Source organism: Taudactylus pleione, unplaced genomic scaffold (assembly GCF_031769625.1).
Source record: "Taudactylus pleione unplaced genomic scaffold, aTauple2 ptg000370l, whole genome shotgun sequence".
NCBI classification, from domain to species: Eukaryota; Metazoa; Chordata; class Amphibia; order Anura; family Myobatrachidae; genus Taudactylus; species Taudactylus pleione.
This window is the reverse complement of record NW_028284771.1, coordinates 5,509,916-5,526,556: the sequence shown is the minus strand read 5'-3', so window position 1 is coordinate 5,526,556 and position 16,641 is coordinate 5,509,916. Positions and strand designations below refer to the sequence as shown.

Sequence of the window (16,641 nt, the reverse complement as noted above, 5' to 3'; positions counted from 1 at the left end):
TGTAATGCTGCATTTAGAAAGCACAGTGCTACAGATGTTTGCTCTTCTGGTTTATGAAAACCGCATTACACTGCCTTTTCCTAGTGCCATGGCTCAGCGACAGGGAAGAGTACAGGGTTGCACTGTTTCAGAGGCTTCAGAGCACAAAGACTCAGTCTATGCCATTTAACTCCTTCTGTCCAGAACCCAGTTTCCACATGTGTCAAAGATACAAACCCTTCGGCTTAGCATTTGCTATACTCTGAAAACATTTCATCCAGTATTTCTGTAAGCTGCAAGCAGATTGGTATTTAAATTCAAGGTAATACTACACCATCTATGCCAGTTCTCCATTCAAGGTGTAGCACTGCCCAATAAGGTTGTGCATGGATTTTGTAACAAATGATCAGCTTGCTGCAGCTAAATATAGACTCCAGTATGCTAGTTGCGTATGATGAGCTAGCACTGTACTAAAGCAGGAGCCTTGCTGACATCTGAAATGTAATGTAGCAATGAATTCACTTGCCACTTCTGTAAAAGGTTTAATAACCCATCCAGAAGGCATGTTCAATTTTAAAAAATTATGTTTAATTGTGCCACAATCAATTTTTAAGATATCTGAAGTTGTGGTTAAATATCTTAAGAATAAGTTAAAATAACAGTGGGCAGGACAGCAATAATATGAATAGATGGCTGAACACTGGCGGAATATGGATAGATATTTTGATACCACATAAAAGTAAAAAAAACACCCTTGTATGCATAAAGCCCTTAACCTACACTAACTTATACCTGACACATGTACAGAATGTTTGAGCATGAAAACCTATAAAACAGCCATGCACCAAATTAGCATACGGCTGACGTAACATGCTCTCACAGCTAGAGTCTGGGCTATTCTCACCTGTTGCAGAATACCACCAAGCAAGTTCTTGTCTTTGTGATTAACGCCATCTTTTTGTAAACGAGCGAGTATCTCTGGTTTTTTATATGGCTTCAGTGCCAGCAGATGAATCACCCTTTCCCTATATGGCCGTTGTGCAATACTGTTGCTGATATTTGTCTTTCGTAGGGTGCTAGCAGGATTAATGGGCGTGGACCTTTTTCTTTCTGGTGCTGTATCTAGAATATTATTTGCTGGTTTACGAATCTGGACCCTCTTTCCTACAAGGGATGATAAAAAAAAAAAAAACAATACAAGTATCCAAAAACTGTTAGCAGTGAAGTTATAGCTTTTTTTTTTTAAATAAAAAAACCAACCCACACGATGCGTGAGTATACTACATCACTGCACATGTTCTTTCCGGGCATCTCACAATATAACAATTATGTTTGAAAGAATTATGAAGAGGACATTCCTTCCAGTAAAGTACAGCCACTCGCTGGGCATAATAGATGCTGCTAAGGTTACAAAGTGTCATTGGCACAATTCCAGTATCAGATGAAGGAATCCTATCCAGATGCCTGAAATTTTATTTCACAGAGGAAGTAGCCATGCAGATCCCTCCATAGGACACACTGTACTGCCTCTTTCCTGCCTGACCCCAAATGGTAAACAATGCTTATTGGGAGTACAGTACTGCTCTAAGGCAAATACAGATGTACAGTGAATTCAAGTACAACCTTACAGATATTGAGACCAGTAGTCAGAAGCATTTGGGATATATGATCAAGCGCTGTAACAAGTAGGCAGCATGTTACACCAAGCACAAGTGATACTTTAGAATACATTGGGAATATCCATTATGGGTGTCAAATCACAGATAAGCTACTTAAAAGTGTCAGTCACACTGGCTACTTGTGTAATAAGGAAGGGCTCCCAAAAACACCCAAATTACATACCTAGAAATGGGCCACCAGGCTTTATGACTTTTGTACTACGGCTTCGGGTTTCTTCTTCTGCCTGGGTCATGCGGTCTCTTGTAAGCTGGTAGGAGTCATTAGTGGCACATACTGTGATTTTATCTTGAATAAACCCCAGGCAGTTCAGTTTAGACAAACCAGTGCTTTAAAGCAAAACAAAAAACAGAAATAAAATGTATGGAGTCATGGAAAGGACTTCTGGGTTTAGGCAGTTATGTTGCACAACAAAGTTTTCACATTAGATATAATTAACTCATGAGAATTCAGGCATTTGTACTTTCTACCAGTAAAGCAAACACTGCACTCAGCCATTCTATGACCTGTCCATGGGGGGGGGGGGGGGGGGGGGGGGGCAATGTTGTCTAAAATGCAAAAACAAAAATTGTGATTCCTTTATTAAAAAAACAAAAAACAACCTTCTGTACCAGGTCTGACCAACATGTGGCTCTACAGCGGTGGTGAAACTACAAGTCCCAGTATGCCCTGCTACAGTTTTGCTATGACATTTTAAAACTGGCAGGGCATGTGGGGACTTGTAGTTTCACAACAGATGGAGAGCCACAGGTTGACCAGGCCTTTTCTATATCAAAAGCTTACTGTTCTTTAAAATACTTACTGCAAGTGTAGAGATACATCAATGGTAGATGTTAAAAATTTATTATTTAACAAAGCCTCCCATTTGACGTTTAATTCACATTACCTGTCATCATAGAAGCAACCACTTGCTTACATTGATAAAAATTAAGAAGTAATTAAAATAGCATCCTAGATGCCATTTACAGAGATTGGTTGCTTTGGACAACTTCACTATGGGGGCGATTCAATTCAGCACGATACTGAACAGCCCCGGGAAGGAGTTTCTGGATCTATTGAACTGACCGCACTGTTAAGTCTGACTACAGGATTTCTGCTTGCACCCTCCCGAGGAACAAGCAGAAATCAGGACTTAAGAGCCGGCCGCGATGCCGTTTTCAGTCTTAGGCTGGGTACACACCTAAACGACTTGTAATTGGACAAATTTTATATCCAATTTCCTTTGAGGCCAGAACATGAGATATTGAGCATACACACGGTCCAATATCGCAAAAGACAGAACAATTTTAGCGTATCGTTTGATCGTATAAGATTTATCGCTGCTCCAGTACACACTACAACAATAACAGGCATCATCACGTAAAAATTGGACAAAAAAGATAGTCTGAACGTCCGATTAGCCGTACACACTACACGATTGGCACCTAATTGTATGTGATATTTCGGTTGGCCGAGCAACACAGCCAACCAGAAGAAGCCGCATACGACCCAGGGAGCGCACAATAGTGCATACACACTGACAGATATGCACGATTTGTCATACCGATGTCAGCCAAGTGTGTACCCAGCCTTAGTGTGGTGCCAACAGACTCATGGCTGTCACTGGCATTCTCCAATGTAAGTGGTTCTAGTTGAACTTAACAGCGCGGTCAATTGAACAGCACCAGGAACTCCTACCCGGGGCTTTTCAGCATTGCGCTGAATTGAATCACCCCCTTTGTCTCTAGAATGTTTGATAAACCACCCCGCCATACCGGAATGGGTATGAAATACCGCCGGCCGATTCCCGTCAGCGGCAGCCCGACAAGAGCAGAGTTAGAAGCAGCGGAAGCCCGACAGCGCTGGAAATCCCGATCGTGGATAGGCAAGTATCTACTAACCTAACCCCCCTAGCCCTAACCCTCCTTAGGGGTGCATAACCCTAACTCCAACCCCCCCCCCCCCCCCCCAAGTGCCTAACCCTAACCACCCCCTTCCCCGCTGCCTAAACCTAAGTCCCCCGGGGGGGTGCCTAGCCCTAATCCTCCCAGGGGGGTGCCTAACCCTAAGTCCCCCCCGGGAGCCCTAAACCTAACCCTTAAACCCCCCCCCCCCCCGTGGCTGTCCTCTCGCGGCACCCGGCATCACTACAATCGGGATGCTGGGCGCCGGTCTCCCGGCGTCGGGGAAATGCGGGCGTCTACATCTAGACGCCCGGCATTTCACCCTTGCCGGGATGACAGTCGGGAAGCCGGCTGTCGGTATTTAGGCAGTCGGCTTCCCGCCATACCTTTTAGTCCGGAATTATATATATATATATATATATATATATATATATATATATATATATATATATATAAATAATGTGCAATTTAACAATATTTACAATGGAGAGACAGCAGAGACTGCTTACCTTGACACAGTTTGCTGAAGACAGTCAAAGCTGCCTTGAGGGTTATCTTTCCCCACATTAGACAGATAGAAGTTAAAGTTGTGCATTTCATTGGGGCAGTCTGATTTTGGAATCTTGATGCACTAGAAGAATAAGGCATAGAGACATGATGAGAATATGACATGATGAGAACTACCCAAACCTGGTAGTTAAAGCATATAACTACCAAGTTTGGGTAGTTGTGACTATTTGATTTTGTGGAAGCACCTTAAAACATTTGAGTGCTTTATAATTACATGCATCATATGTCCATTTATTACCTTTTATAACAAAGTATATGGCTTTGATGGAGCAGATCTCACAGAACACTACCAAGGAGTGGTAAGTATTCTAAAGTCTCACCTGTAAAGATCTTGTTACTTAGATTGCACAACACATGTAACCATTAACTTCTTAGGAGATAGGAGTCTGTTCCGTGTACAAAAAAAAAAAAAAAAAAAAAAAAGAAGAAGGAGGCACATGCACTTCCCAACTAACCATTTTTAAAAGCAGTTCCTCCTGAACTGAAGCCCCATTTCTGTACATATAATCCCATGTCTGGAGAATACCCTGCCGCCTTAATTTTAACTGATCAATAGTAAAGTATCTAATTTTGCTTGAGATTGGCCTGAAGGTCTATAGTAATCTATATTTTTGGACGATTAGTTTAACAGTGCTTCTCAAATCAACTCAGTGCATGTTTTCCATATACTGCATGCTTGCTGGAGCACAGGAGTATTCATTAGTGACCAACATCTTAAAAGATCCACAGGTAGTTTTAATTATTTCACTAGTAAATCTGTGAGGAGACCTGGAAAATATGCACTATTGTACACACTTTTACATTAAAGTTTTGTGTCTGACCTGAGATTCGGAAGATGGTTCCAAACTGAGTCAGACCCAGGACTGCCCCTTTCACACTGTGGCACCGACCTGGGCTATTCCCGGGTCGGCGCTGTTCACACTGCACCTGTGGGCAGTGGAACTCTTCAGGCGATGCTTGGAGAGGACATCTCCAGGCAACGATCTCCCCATGCTGGAATCGGGACCTGAGTTGGATGACTCAGGATACCAGTTTTCACTATGCCCTACCTGGGTAAAACTCTGCTAGCTACCAGGGTTGGATTCTGGGACACTGGAGCCAGATTGAACCATTTCCACTGACAAAAATCCCAGGTTCATGTGTGCTTACGTGCAATAACCCAGGATTTTAGGGTTAGTGGAAAAGGGGTATAAGTGTGCCCTGGGGACTGGATTTGATAAGCACTGGATTAACATATGCAAGATAAAAGTCCAAAAATAATATTATGCAATTCTATTATATCACTGTGTTGGGCACAGTCAGTCAAAAGGAGACAAAATCCTAAAAGTAAACCAAATGCTATGAAACTCATGACATACAGACTGATGTAAATGATCTACTGGGAGATTCTTGGCCAATGCTCTGGAACCTAAGTCCCTGCTTACAGAGAGTTACCTCATGTGTCAATATTATCCAGGCAAAGATCAACTTGCAAACATGTCGCAAGGCAGACTACACTGCTAGGGAGAGGGTGAACTAACCTGTGATTACGGAATCAGACGCAATCCAAAGCCTGGTTGCATGGAGTATCAGAATGTGTTGGGTTTTAGAGGGTCTGGAATAGGAGGTCCAATACTGTACCTATCTATTTGATCCTCACAAGCAAAATTATACCAAAATACAACCAGCTGCAATATCTAATACACACCTCCTGATTGCTCACTATAAAATCTGTTTGACACCACCAATCACATTCCAAATAAAGTGATTTTACAAGAAAACATTGTATTTAAATAGCTCAATTTATTTTCTCCAATTACTTTAGCTAATAAGATTTAGCAGACAGAGATTTGCCCCCAGCTGGGAGACTGGCAGCCTTTTACTCTGCAACACCCAATTAGGCACTCCACAAACATGGACATGTCACACTTCAAGCTTCTACACAGGGAGAGGAGAACCTAATACACACACAAAAACACATCTCTTGTGCTAGGAATCAAAATCCAACATCCACCACAAAATCATTCAAAAGCTTGATAGTATGAAAAGAAAAAAAAAATGTTTTATAGAAAAACCACAGTGCACTTCACAGCAAAGCCTGCTGTAACTTCCCCAAGATATGCACATTTCATTCACAAGATGGATTAGACAATGAAGACCAGCTCTCATTATCAATTAAATTGGAAAATAATCCAGTCTCACCAACACTCCAAGGTGCAGATTATCTGCATTTTTGACCACAGAATTTAACAAGTTAACAGCAAACCTAATAAGGGCAACACATGTTTTTACACTTAATAGTATTGCAGTTTAAATTCTGTGGGCAAAAATGCTGATAATGGAAGGCTATAATAGCTGGTGCACAGCAGTTAAATGGCAGAGTCTCTGAAATGCAAACTGTTGCTTAGCATCAAACAAAGCAGGATTTGCTAGAACCCTTTGTATTAGAAACATGCTACACATCACTGTTCAACATCTGTCTCGTAATAAAGGAAAGTATAAATGCAATGTGACCAACATAACATTACATACGTTGATGCGTTACTGGAAATCATGACAGATTTTTTTTTTTTTTTGCAACCAGCAGCATAATTCTTTAACCTTTAACCCTAACTGACTTAATTGCAGTAGCAAGCACAAGTGTCTACTGTCTGTCAGAGATGCACAGCTCTATGCTGGAGAAACATCGTACTTTTTCCTTATTGTTATATAAGGAGACTACACCATGTCAATGCTGCATGTACTTTCTGAGCAGACCGTGAAGGGGTGCAGCACATGATGGACTCCCTTCCTGCCTCAGACAGTCAGTAATTGTTCCAGCAGTCAACAGCACAAACATACGTAAATAGAAGTATATTTAGATATAGTTTATGGAATAAACTATATCTTTCTGGATTTTATAGGCAATAGACAGAACTATGGAGGTTTGTCTTTCAGGGACGCAAGAGAGAAAGGCGAAGTTTGTTATGTTGAACATAAGTGCAACATTAGGGGGCAGATTCAATTAGCTGCTGGTTGAGTTGCCTGGCGCATTCAATTACAGACCTGCGAGCAGCCTTGAGGCAGCAATTAACACTCAATCCTGCTCTGCCCTCAGGGGGTGAGAGCATAAAATAAGCATTAACTACTGCCTTAGGCACATGACCTGGGAGAGCAGAAAAACACACACACACACACACATATATATATATATATATATACACACACACACACACACAATCTACAATGACAAGGGCTGTTGTCACATGATCAAAGTGTGCTTCAGACAACACATGCTGTAAACAGAAAAAGGGTACTCCTTGAATGTCAGCAATCAAAGCCTCTAGCGTGTGTGTGTGTGTGGGGGGGGGGGGGGGGGGGAGGGGAAACACCATTGTTTTCAGGCAATTAAATTTTTTTTGGCGATGGGTGCTAGTGCCCATTACTTATCACGCATGTTGCAGCCAAACGCACCATGATTAGCTGAGTAAAGCGGCTGAACCTGTGCACACTACTGGATGTGTTGAACTTGGGCACAAAAAAGCCAGACTTTGGGTGGATTTCTGCTCGGTACCTCAGAATGGCGTGTGCAGAAATAATTGGCACCCACGGCACTTGCGCCCATCTGCACAAACAATTGAATTGCTCTCGGTCACTTTAGATAGGGGCTGCTGCAGCCCCTAACAATTGAATTCACCCTATATGTTAGAGAGTCACATTTCACACATGCTACTGCCCTAAAAAAAAAAAAAAAATATGCAGCACATAGAACATGTAACTAAAGACTGGTAAGTCAATGATTACTTACTCCTTGGAGTCCCTGAAATTGAATGGATGGGCGGGCAGGTATCGAATTCTACAAGGAAAAACAAGAAATAAATCAGTTTTTAAAAAACAAACAAAAAAAGAAAAATCGCCTCAAGTGTTTTCCCATATTCAAAGATATAAGCTTCCAAATAATAATTAAAAAAAAAATCTCTTTATGTCATCTGGAGGTAAGGGAGCACACAATAGGAATGGTTGGGCATAAGCAATTTACAATCAATACATTTACAAAGTGGTGTTACAGTGTTTGCTTTATCTACAAGTCTAATATAGCTCTACACAAAAAACTATGCAAGAAGGAGTGTGCCATGCACACGCATGTCCATCGCAGTGACAAGACACCAAGCACTAAACAGAGTGGCTGGAACAGAACATACAATGGAGCAATTGTCCACACATTAAACTAACCACATTGAAAGTATATTCAGTTTTTTTAAGGGACCGGGGAGTGTACATAATAAGTATTTAAAAAAACTTAAAGACAGCAAAATTAAGGTTTACGTGAAGATTGAATGGAGAAATAAATAAAATAAGCTACTAACCACATACAAAAATACCCCTCCCCTTAAACACTCCCACTATGTGATATAAAATGTAGATTCCTGTTTACAGGTTACATCGTATTAAACCAGTTGCTTTGGGAGTCTTAAAACCTAAGTGTATAACTTGTGTACACATGTAAAAGGGACCAGCATCTGAAGGGGGACGACAGAACTCAGTAACTGGAGCTACATGGTCTCCATAGGACCAGCAAAGGCTGGATACATCCAGTTTGGCCACTAATGGGTAGAGGTTATACAGATTAGTTGTTAATCTGCTCATGTATGGGAATTAATGTGGTGTACAATGTTTACAGTGGAAAGAACAGGACAAGTGGAAGCCCTAGTAAACAAATACTCCCTTAACAGGATGAGCACAAGTACAATGCAGAAAATACAGAAACCTGTACAGGGTTTTTTGGCAGGTACCAGGTAAAAGTTGCAGCAATAGTAGAAAAAAAGCTTTCCATAAAAGCTTATTGCACATATAGGGCGGAATTGAATTGTTTTCGCGGCCCGCATCTCCCGTCTAAAGTGACAGGAGATCGCGGGCTGCTAAGCAATTGTTCTAGATTTTCGTACTGATCGCGCCCAAAGTGGTCGGGTTTACCTGCGTAAAGCAGCTAAACCCGACCAAAGTGCTGGGCGCAATCGCGAAAAGTGATGTTTGGGCGCCCAAACATGTAACTTTTCGCACATTTCAGCTCTCATCCCCCAGGGGCTGCGAGCTGAAATGTAGCGCTGGCAGCTGATCGTAGCCAACATGAGAAAGAATTGAATAGCTCCATCGGGCAGGAATCAATTGAATCCCGCCCATAGAAGAAATGTGGCATCTCCAGCGCAAAAGGAAAACCTCTATTTAAACAAGATATAAAACAATTGAAGAAACACCCAGTAAAATACTTTGTTCGTAGTATTTACAAGTAAGGAACCCTAAACAAAATGTACCCACCAATAGAGAGATGTATAATCTCACTGAAAAGGCTTAAATTATCTCCCTTCTCTAGTGTTACTCTAAATTGGGTAACACTGTATATCAATCTTCAATAAAAGGTAGTTTGAACATGAGATCAGTGTGACATTGTGATATAGAAAAGCTCTAAATTGGCGATTAAATATTCTCACTAATAATTGCTAACCACATCTCACCGAACAGTTATTCGGTGGTTAATATGAGCTTGGTAAATATGTAGGTTTCATGTTGCACTGGAGAAACCCAATTTCTTCTATAAAATACAGACAGGCAAAACACATTCACAGTATTAAAGCTGCATACAGATTTAGTAAATGAACGATTTTAGTAAATTATTTTCGTTCATTTTTTAAAGGGAAAAAAATTACATGAAAATAGTTTACTAAAATCGTTCATTTACTAAATGTAATGAACGTTTTTTTTTTAAACTACAAACAATTTTTCATATTCCTTTACTGAAAATCATTGAGTTGGTCAGTCTGACTGAACTACAAATGTGAACGCGCATGAACGATAATCGTTCATCGTTTTAACTCAGAAAGTGAACAATTTTTTCAACGACTGAATAAACAAGATCGTTAACGATAATCGTTCAAAAAATCGTTGTGTGTATGCACCTTTAGGGATGTAGTATAGACTAGTGACAAAAACCCCATTACCTCAGTATTCAATTAATCTTACTACACAAGTTCACATACAATTGCTACCACCTCTGAACGGAAGACTATCAGAATTGTATTGTTGGAAATACACATTTTAGTAGCTGTGAGACAGTTTCTAGTCTACATGTCAGCCAGCAAGTTTGTACATCTTTTTGGAGCACACATACAACAATTTCTCTCAATTGCACCCATCAATGGCATGACATGTGTTATATCTGAGCACCTAACTAGTAGTTTGTGAAAAACATGATAAAATGAGCCTGCTGGGAGTTACCTACACTGAAAAATTAAACTAATGCATATACCCAAACTAAGGGGCCTATGTATCAAAGCTGGGAGAGTGATAAAATTGAGAGATAAAGTACTAACCAATCAGTTCCTATACATTTTTAATACAGTCTGCAAAATGGAAGCCGAATGGTTAGTACTTTCTCTCACAATTTTCTCTCTACCAGCTTTGATACATAGGCCCTTTACTGGTCAATGTGGCCACCTGGTACGCATAACCAATCTGCCATCAAATGCATCAAACAGCAGTCAGTTAACCCCCAAGGCAACCTTTGCCTCTATAGACATGTCCAATGCAGGGAACCACAACATCCTCAAAGTTCACAAGTGATCAAAAGTCTTCAAGTATTTCCCACCATAGCTCTGCCTCTTCAGTATTAAAGATACACAGTATCAGCAAATCTATTTAGCTCAACTTTGATAGGACAACAAGGGGGGGGGGGGGTGGCGGGGATAGTTTCCTAATAAGAACAGATGTTGAGAGTTAAGCCGGGTACACATCTGTCGGATATAACTGCAGGTCCACTGATCTGTAGATGGTTCATACACATGGAACCATCATCATCTGCGATCCCACTGCCCAGGGGTCGCATTGTGACCCCCTCCCCGCTGGCCAGCAGACATGTGCAGATATAGCTGCTCGGATATATCAGGCATCGGCTGTGCTGCACAGCCGATGCAATATGTCTGAACGATGTCATTGACATATCATTTGTGTACACTGGCTGACTATCAATATTTCGGCCGTTCAGTTGAACGGCCAATATGTCAGCTAGTGTGTACCCAGCATTTGGAGTGCAAATGTTTATTTCTCCAGTCTTGTGATACCACTTATGTACACCCCTTAATATAAAATCAACCAATGCACACGAAGCACAGAGCATAGAGCAAACAGAGCAAAGCAGCCAAGATATCAAACTACTGGTAGCACCACCAAATACAACCCCCCCACAACACAGTCATCTGATGCAGATGGGGTGAAAGAGCAAGGGCTTATTTCTTTGTCAAATATATAAACCCTGCAATTCAGGTGAATTGTCCAGCGAATGAACAGAAGTGTTAAGGAAATTCTTGTTTAAGGTGATGAAGTATGTAGCAGATACAACAAATTGCATAGAGATATGTACCACCATCACTACTGTACCTGCTTTTTGAACAAATTGTGGTTTATAGATTGTAGTAATAGTTAGAATTTTACAACCCAAAAAACAGGAGGTGCAGACGTTACCAGTAATTTGATAATTAAATGCCATTAAGCATCTTTTTGCCTATATTTAAGTATTTCTGGAACACTGAATACTCCATATCCTCTTGAACCAATTATACAAAGAACAATTATTTTCCTTCACCATGTTACTGTCATACCATATCTGGTCCTCTTTCTCAGGCCATTTCCAATCAGTCCAGACATGTTCATGGTGCTTACTTCAACTTCATTATGGATTTGATCTTTCACTATTCTTGGATGAAACTCCCCCATACTCTACAACAGTCATGAAAATATATAGTTTTGACCATGTGTTGGCCTCCATCTATAGTCTCTTCATTAGAGTTCTCTTCTGAATTCTCAGGGGGAAATTCAATTGTTTTTACACACCCAATAGCCTGTGAGCTGACGGTGCGATAATCAATTGTTTGTTTTTTGTGCAGGTTGCGCCTAAATAGACAGGGTTTAGCCACTTAAAGTGCCTAAATCAGTCTAAAGTCCTGCTTAGCGCGTCCAAATGATGGACTTTGCAGAATTCTGCTTGTGACCTCAGGAGGGTGAGAGTAGAAATCATGCATTCACGCCCGTCGGCAGGAACAATTGAATGGCTATGACAGGCACGCAAAAAACCAAATACCTTCAAGTTATTTCGTTATGATTTTACCATTTGGTATAAGTTAACCTAAATTTTAAGGAATAATCTGTAAAAAAAACAAACAAACAATAAATTAACAGTTTGTTCATTTACTGATCATGGTATCCAGTAAATGAACACCACCCTTTTACCTTATCCAAGGTTATAAAGTTTTTTTTACCTCAAGAGTATCAAATTCTAACCCTTTATACCTCAATGCATATGGGTAAAGGTGTTTTTAAACACTGTATATTGTTATTTTATAAAGTGCTTGGTACAAGTTAGGCAGTAAATTACCTTCGTAGTTTGAGAGCAAAGCAGCTCAGACTCATTCAAAACAGAAATCTATTTGCAACCTAGTCATAGGACTTCAGGATCCAATCAGAATCCATCTGAAGGGGCCTATCCATTTGACAATAGTCTGAACGTCCAGACTTTCGTGTCGCTGAGGTGCTGGCACTGCACTGAAAGACGTTCACTGAATGTCTTCAGTGCAGGAGCCCGACCTCCCCATCTATTAAAATGCTGAACCTGACGATAGTCGTCAGGTTGACGGCATGTTCGATAGATAGTCAGGGTCGGCAAGGACCCAGCGTGCACGCGCATTGCTGGTCCTTGCCGGCTATCCACTAGCAGACTTTCTGCACGTTCCGACCAAAACCTCCTGGTTTTGGTCGCATCGTGCAGATAGTCGGCAAATGGATAGGCCCCTTAACACAAGGCGGCTTCAAAGCATAAAATTAGACACTTTATAGTTGTCTGAAATAAAATCAATTCACTGGTAGTGTTCATTCACTGGCTGATTCAGCCCATTTACATCATACAGCTCAGTAAGCTCAGCTTTTAAGATACTTTGTATCATGTTAAATTGTGTATTTTTAAAGATGTATGTACGCTTTTTTGTATGTGCACAAACACAGCAACAAGCAGAAATGGAAATGAGAGACTTATAGATTTATGTATGAAGCAGTTTTTACATAAAATAATGCAGAAACTAGTTTCTTCATAATTTTATGTATTGTAGTTCTGTATTAATAGCATAATGCAGGAGATTAGCACTTCAGATAGCAGTACCCATCATTAATTGGGACTACGATCTGACCCATATGCACTAAACTCCAAAAAGTGAAGCTTTTTGGAGTTCAGCCCTGGTAGTTTACGCCATCTTCAGATTGTGTGAACTACTGTAAACCTATATAGGCTCCAGGTGCAGGACAGTGATCTGTCGATCTCTCTCTCTCGCAGCCCCGTAAGCTTACACTGTGCACATGCGACGACTGTGCACTTCTTTGAAAGACTATTACAATTTGCTGGGGATTTAACTCACAGGGACATAGGTTTTTGCAACAGCTGTCCCTGAGTTCCCCTTTGTACAAAGCAGGGATATTTTCATATAATAAAAAAAAAAAAAAAAAAAATGAAACTATCCCCAGGAATATGGATAAATAATCGCGTCTGGTCCACGATTAGTACATAGACCCCTTAGTGTAGGGGAAAATAAAAAGGAAACACTTTTCTGAAGATCAATTTTTCAGCAGCTTGTTTAATATCCTCTTTAAAAAATGGAAAATAGCTGAGTATGCAAATTTAATCCCAACAACATTTTACAGTTCTTCCAATGCAGTATTTAGACTTTAGAAGAGCTTGAGCAAGAAGGTAAAAAAAAACAAAACAAAACAAAAAACAGCTGTTATTTCCTGTTGTAGGCCATAAATACTTATCATTGAACAATTAGGAGGACCTGTCTTCCTGCTTTCTGGAACAATTGAATGTCAATAGCTGCTAAAAACCTTTACATCCATGAAGAACCGAATGCTTAAGAACACATCAAACTCTCTAAAGGACTGGCAGACTGCACATTAACAAGCTTACCAGACACTGAAGCTAGTTCAGTCAGCATATTCAGTGGGTTAGCTTGTTTGAGAAGACAGGATGGTAACAATAGTATGCCTATCTTGACAATTTTTGGGCAAGACTATTTCATATTTGCATAGGTAACTCTGCTTTAGAATGGGTAACTATTGCACAAACCAGTGGAAATGTGCCCCAACGGTTAATGACAAGATCAATAAAGACTGGTTCTCACACAAGTGCTAGGAAACTGGCAATAGGTGGGAACAATGTTGTAGATAAAACGTTTAGAGCAGTCTCATTTATCCCATTTTTAGTACAGGTTTCAGCTGCTTGTTGCACAACACTGGATTGTTAATGAAATCTAGAAGTAAAAATCCCCCCCTCCCTCTCCCCAAGAACCACAACATGTGCCCCTTTCTGCTCATGTTAATCAAAATTTTGATAATAGAATTAAGGGGAAACATGGCTGTTTACTTAATACAATTCTAAAGAAGCCAGAACTTCCATCTAGATTTTAAAATCATTTGATGTGACAGAACGGCATTTTGCGTTGCATTCCCCAACCCCCCAAATGTTAAATGCGGTAAATATTGGATCAAATTACATGAGTAATAGCCGAAGTTTCGGGGCATGCAAACCCCTTTGTCAAAGTGAAAAAACATCAGCTAATTACTTTTGTAGTTTAATACAATATTTACCTTTTTGGCTGAAATTCACAAAGTGCCGCTGTTTGTCTTCTTCAAAACTATTACTAATGTAACCAGAGGGCACTGTTGTGCAAGCTAGGTTTGTGTGAGTACCAGGCTGAAAGCTAAAAAAATAAAATGGATGTTAAACTTGGAAATAGCGGAAATTAAAGTCATGAAATGTTACGGCAAGCATACGGAGGAGAAACAATTAGCCATGCCGCAGTATTTCGGTGATGGAAGCAATTCAAAGAGGGTAATATGCGCGTGACTGGCGAAGCGCATTCTGGGAGACCATCCACTGCGGTTACAGATGTCAAAATAACAGGTCAACTTTACGCAAACTTTCAACTTCACTTGGCATCTCATTCGAACAGGTTCAGCATATGGTGACAAAGGAACTGAAAATGCATTGTGTACCTGGCGGATACCCAGAAATCTCACAGAAGAGCAGATGTGACGAGTTGAATTGTGCACGAACACTGTTCGGATGGATACCAGATTTCCAGACATCGATTGTGATGTGCGACAAATCGTGGATTTGTTATGATCCAGATTCCAAACAGTTCAGTGTATGGAAACAGAATTTTATGGGTATAGGCAAATTTGTGCGACTCATTTGGTGTGTAAAGTCAAGCTTCTGCTGTTCTTTAATGCACACTGTATGATCCTACAGCACTGGGTTACACTGTGGACAGAATTAACGGTGACTTTGTAAACGTCCTGAAAACCCATTTGCATGAAGCCATGAGGAAGAAAAGATCACAGTTGCTGAAGACAGTGGTTTTTGGTCTAAGACAATACCAGACCACATTTTGCTGCTGTTGCATTGGCAGCATTGGTTGAAATTAATTGGACAGCACTGGAACACCCTCCATATAGCCCAGACTTCGCTCCCTGTGATTTCTGGGCATTCTCAACCCTGAAACAACAACTACACGGAAAAAAGTTCTCAACAGATGAGTGAAAAATGCCACAACTGCAACACTAAAAGTGATGTCACAAAACAGCCTACTGCACGTCTCTGAATCGTTGTTTAATTTCTAAAAAAGAAAGAAAGAAAAAAAAAAAATGTATTGAATATGAAGGATGATACTTTGAAAGAAAAAAAATAAATAAATAAATAATGTAAGAGTATTTTTCCTTCAGCAGGAACAAGCAAGCAAGTACTCCATTCCTGAACCTCATTAACTATGAGCTTACATCCTGGGCCAAAGTGTATTTTCCATGAGAAGTTTTTTTTTTTTTTTTAATTTATTTATTTATTATTATTTTTATTTTTTTAAAAGGCCCTACTGAAATATAATATTGGAATGTCTTCATGGTATCCAGTGCCCTCGCTATATATTTTAAAGTCCTGCTTTGGGCACCCAAACTGCTGACTTATAGAACATTTCTGCTAGCCAACTCAGAAGAAATGTGTCCGAGCGCTGCTATGTGTGCCCCAACTCAGCAACAATTGAATTGCTCCATCGGGTGCCCATTAGTTTAGGCACCCTATTTAAACAACTCAATTTCCCCCACTGATAAGCACAGGGAGCAAAGACTAGTCCATCTGGTCCCACATTAGAGCTCTGATAGCACAGACTGCTGAAAAAAGTTAATGCTGCCTAAGATCAAAAGATGCCAGAACACACAATGCATCGTAGCTTGCTGCATATGGCTATGCAAATTGCAATGCAAACCACAGATGGGTAAGTGTCCATGCTGACTCATGTCCACTGCCAAAAGATTCTACAACAGGCACTTGATAGTCAGAACTGGACCATGGTGCAATGGAAGAATATGGCCTGGTCTGATGAATCAGGTTTTCTATTACATCATGTGGACAGCTGGGTTTGTGTGCATCGTTTACTTGGGGAAGAGATAGTGCACCCTGGTACTATGGGAAGAAGGCAAGCCGACG

The 16,641-nt window shown here is 40.5% G+C and overlaps 1 protein-coding gene across 1 annotated transcript in view; it reads right to left on the bottom strand.

Moving 5' to 3' along the window:
- The window catches only part of ELL2 (elongation factor for RNA polymerase II 2), a 49,527-nt gene that overhangs the window by 16,659 nt on the left and 16,227 nt on the right, over positions 1 to 16,641 (bottom strand). The window contains exons 2-5 of the mRNA XM_088444672.1: positions 7,876 to 7,923; positions 4,049 to 4,170; positions 1,822 to 1,985; positions 884 to 1,143 (exon numbers count right to left, since the gene is read on the bottom strand). Of these exons, the coding sequence (XP_088300798.1) occupies positions 884 to 1,143; positions 1,822 to 1,985; positions 4,049 to 4,170; positions 7,876 to 7,923 (594 nt within the window). The remainder of the gene's footprint in view (positions 1 to 883; positions 1,144 to 1,821; positions 1,986 to 4,048; positions 4,171 to 7,875; positions 7,924 to 16,641) is intronic.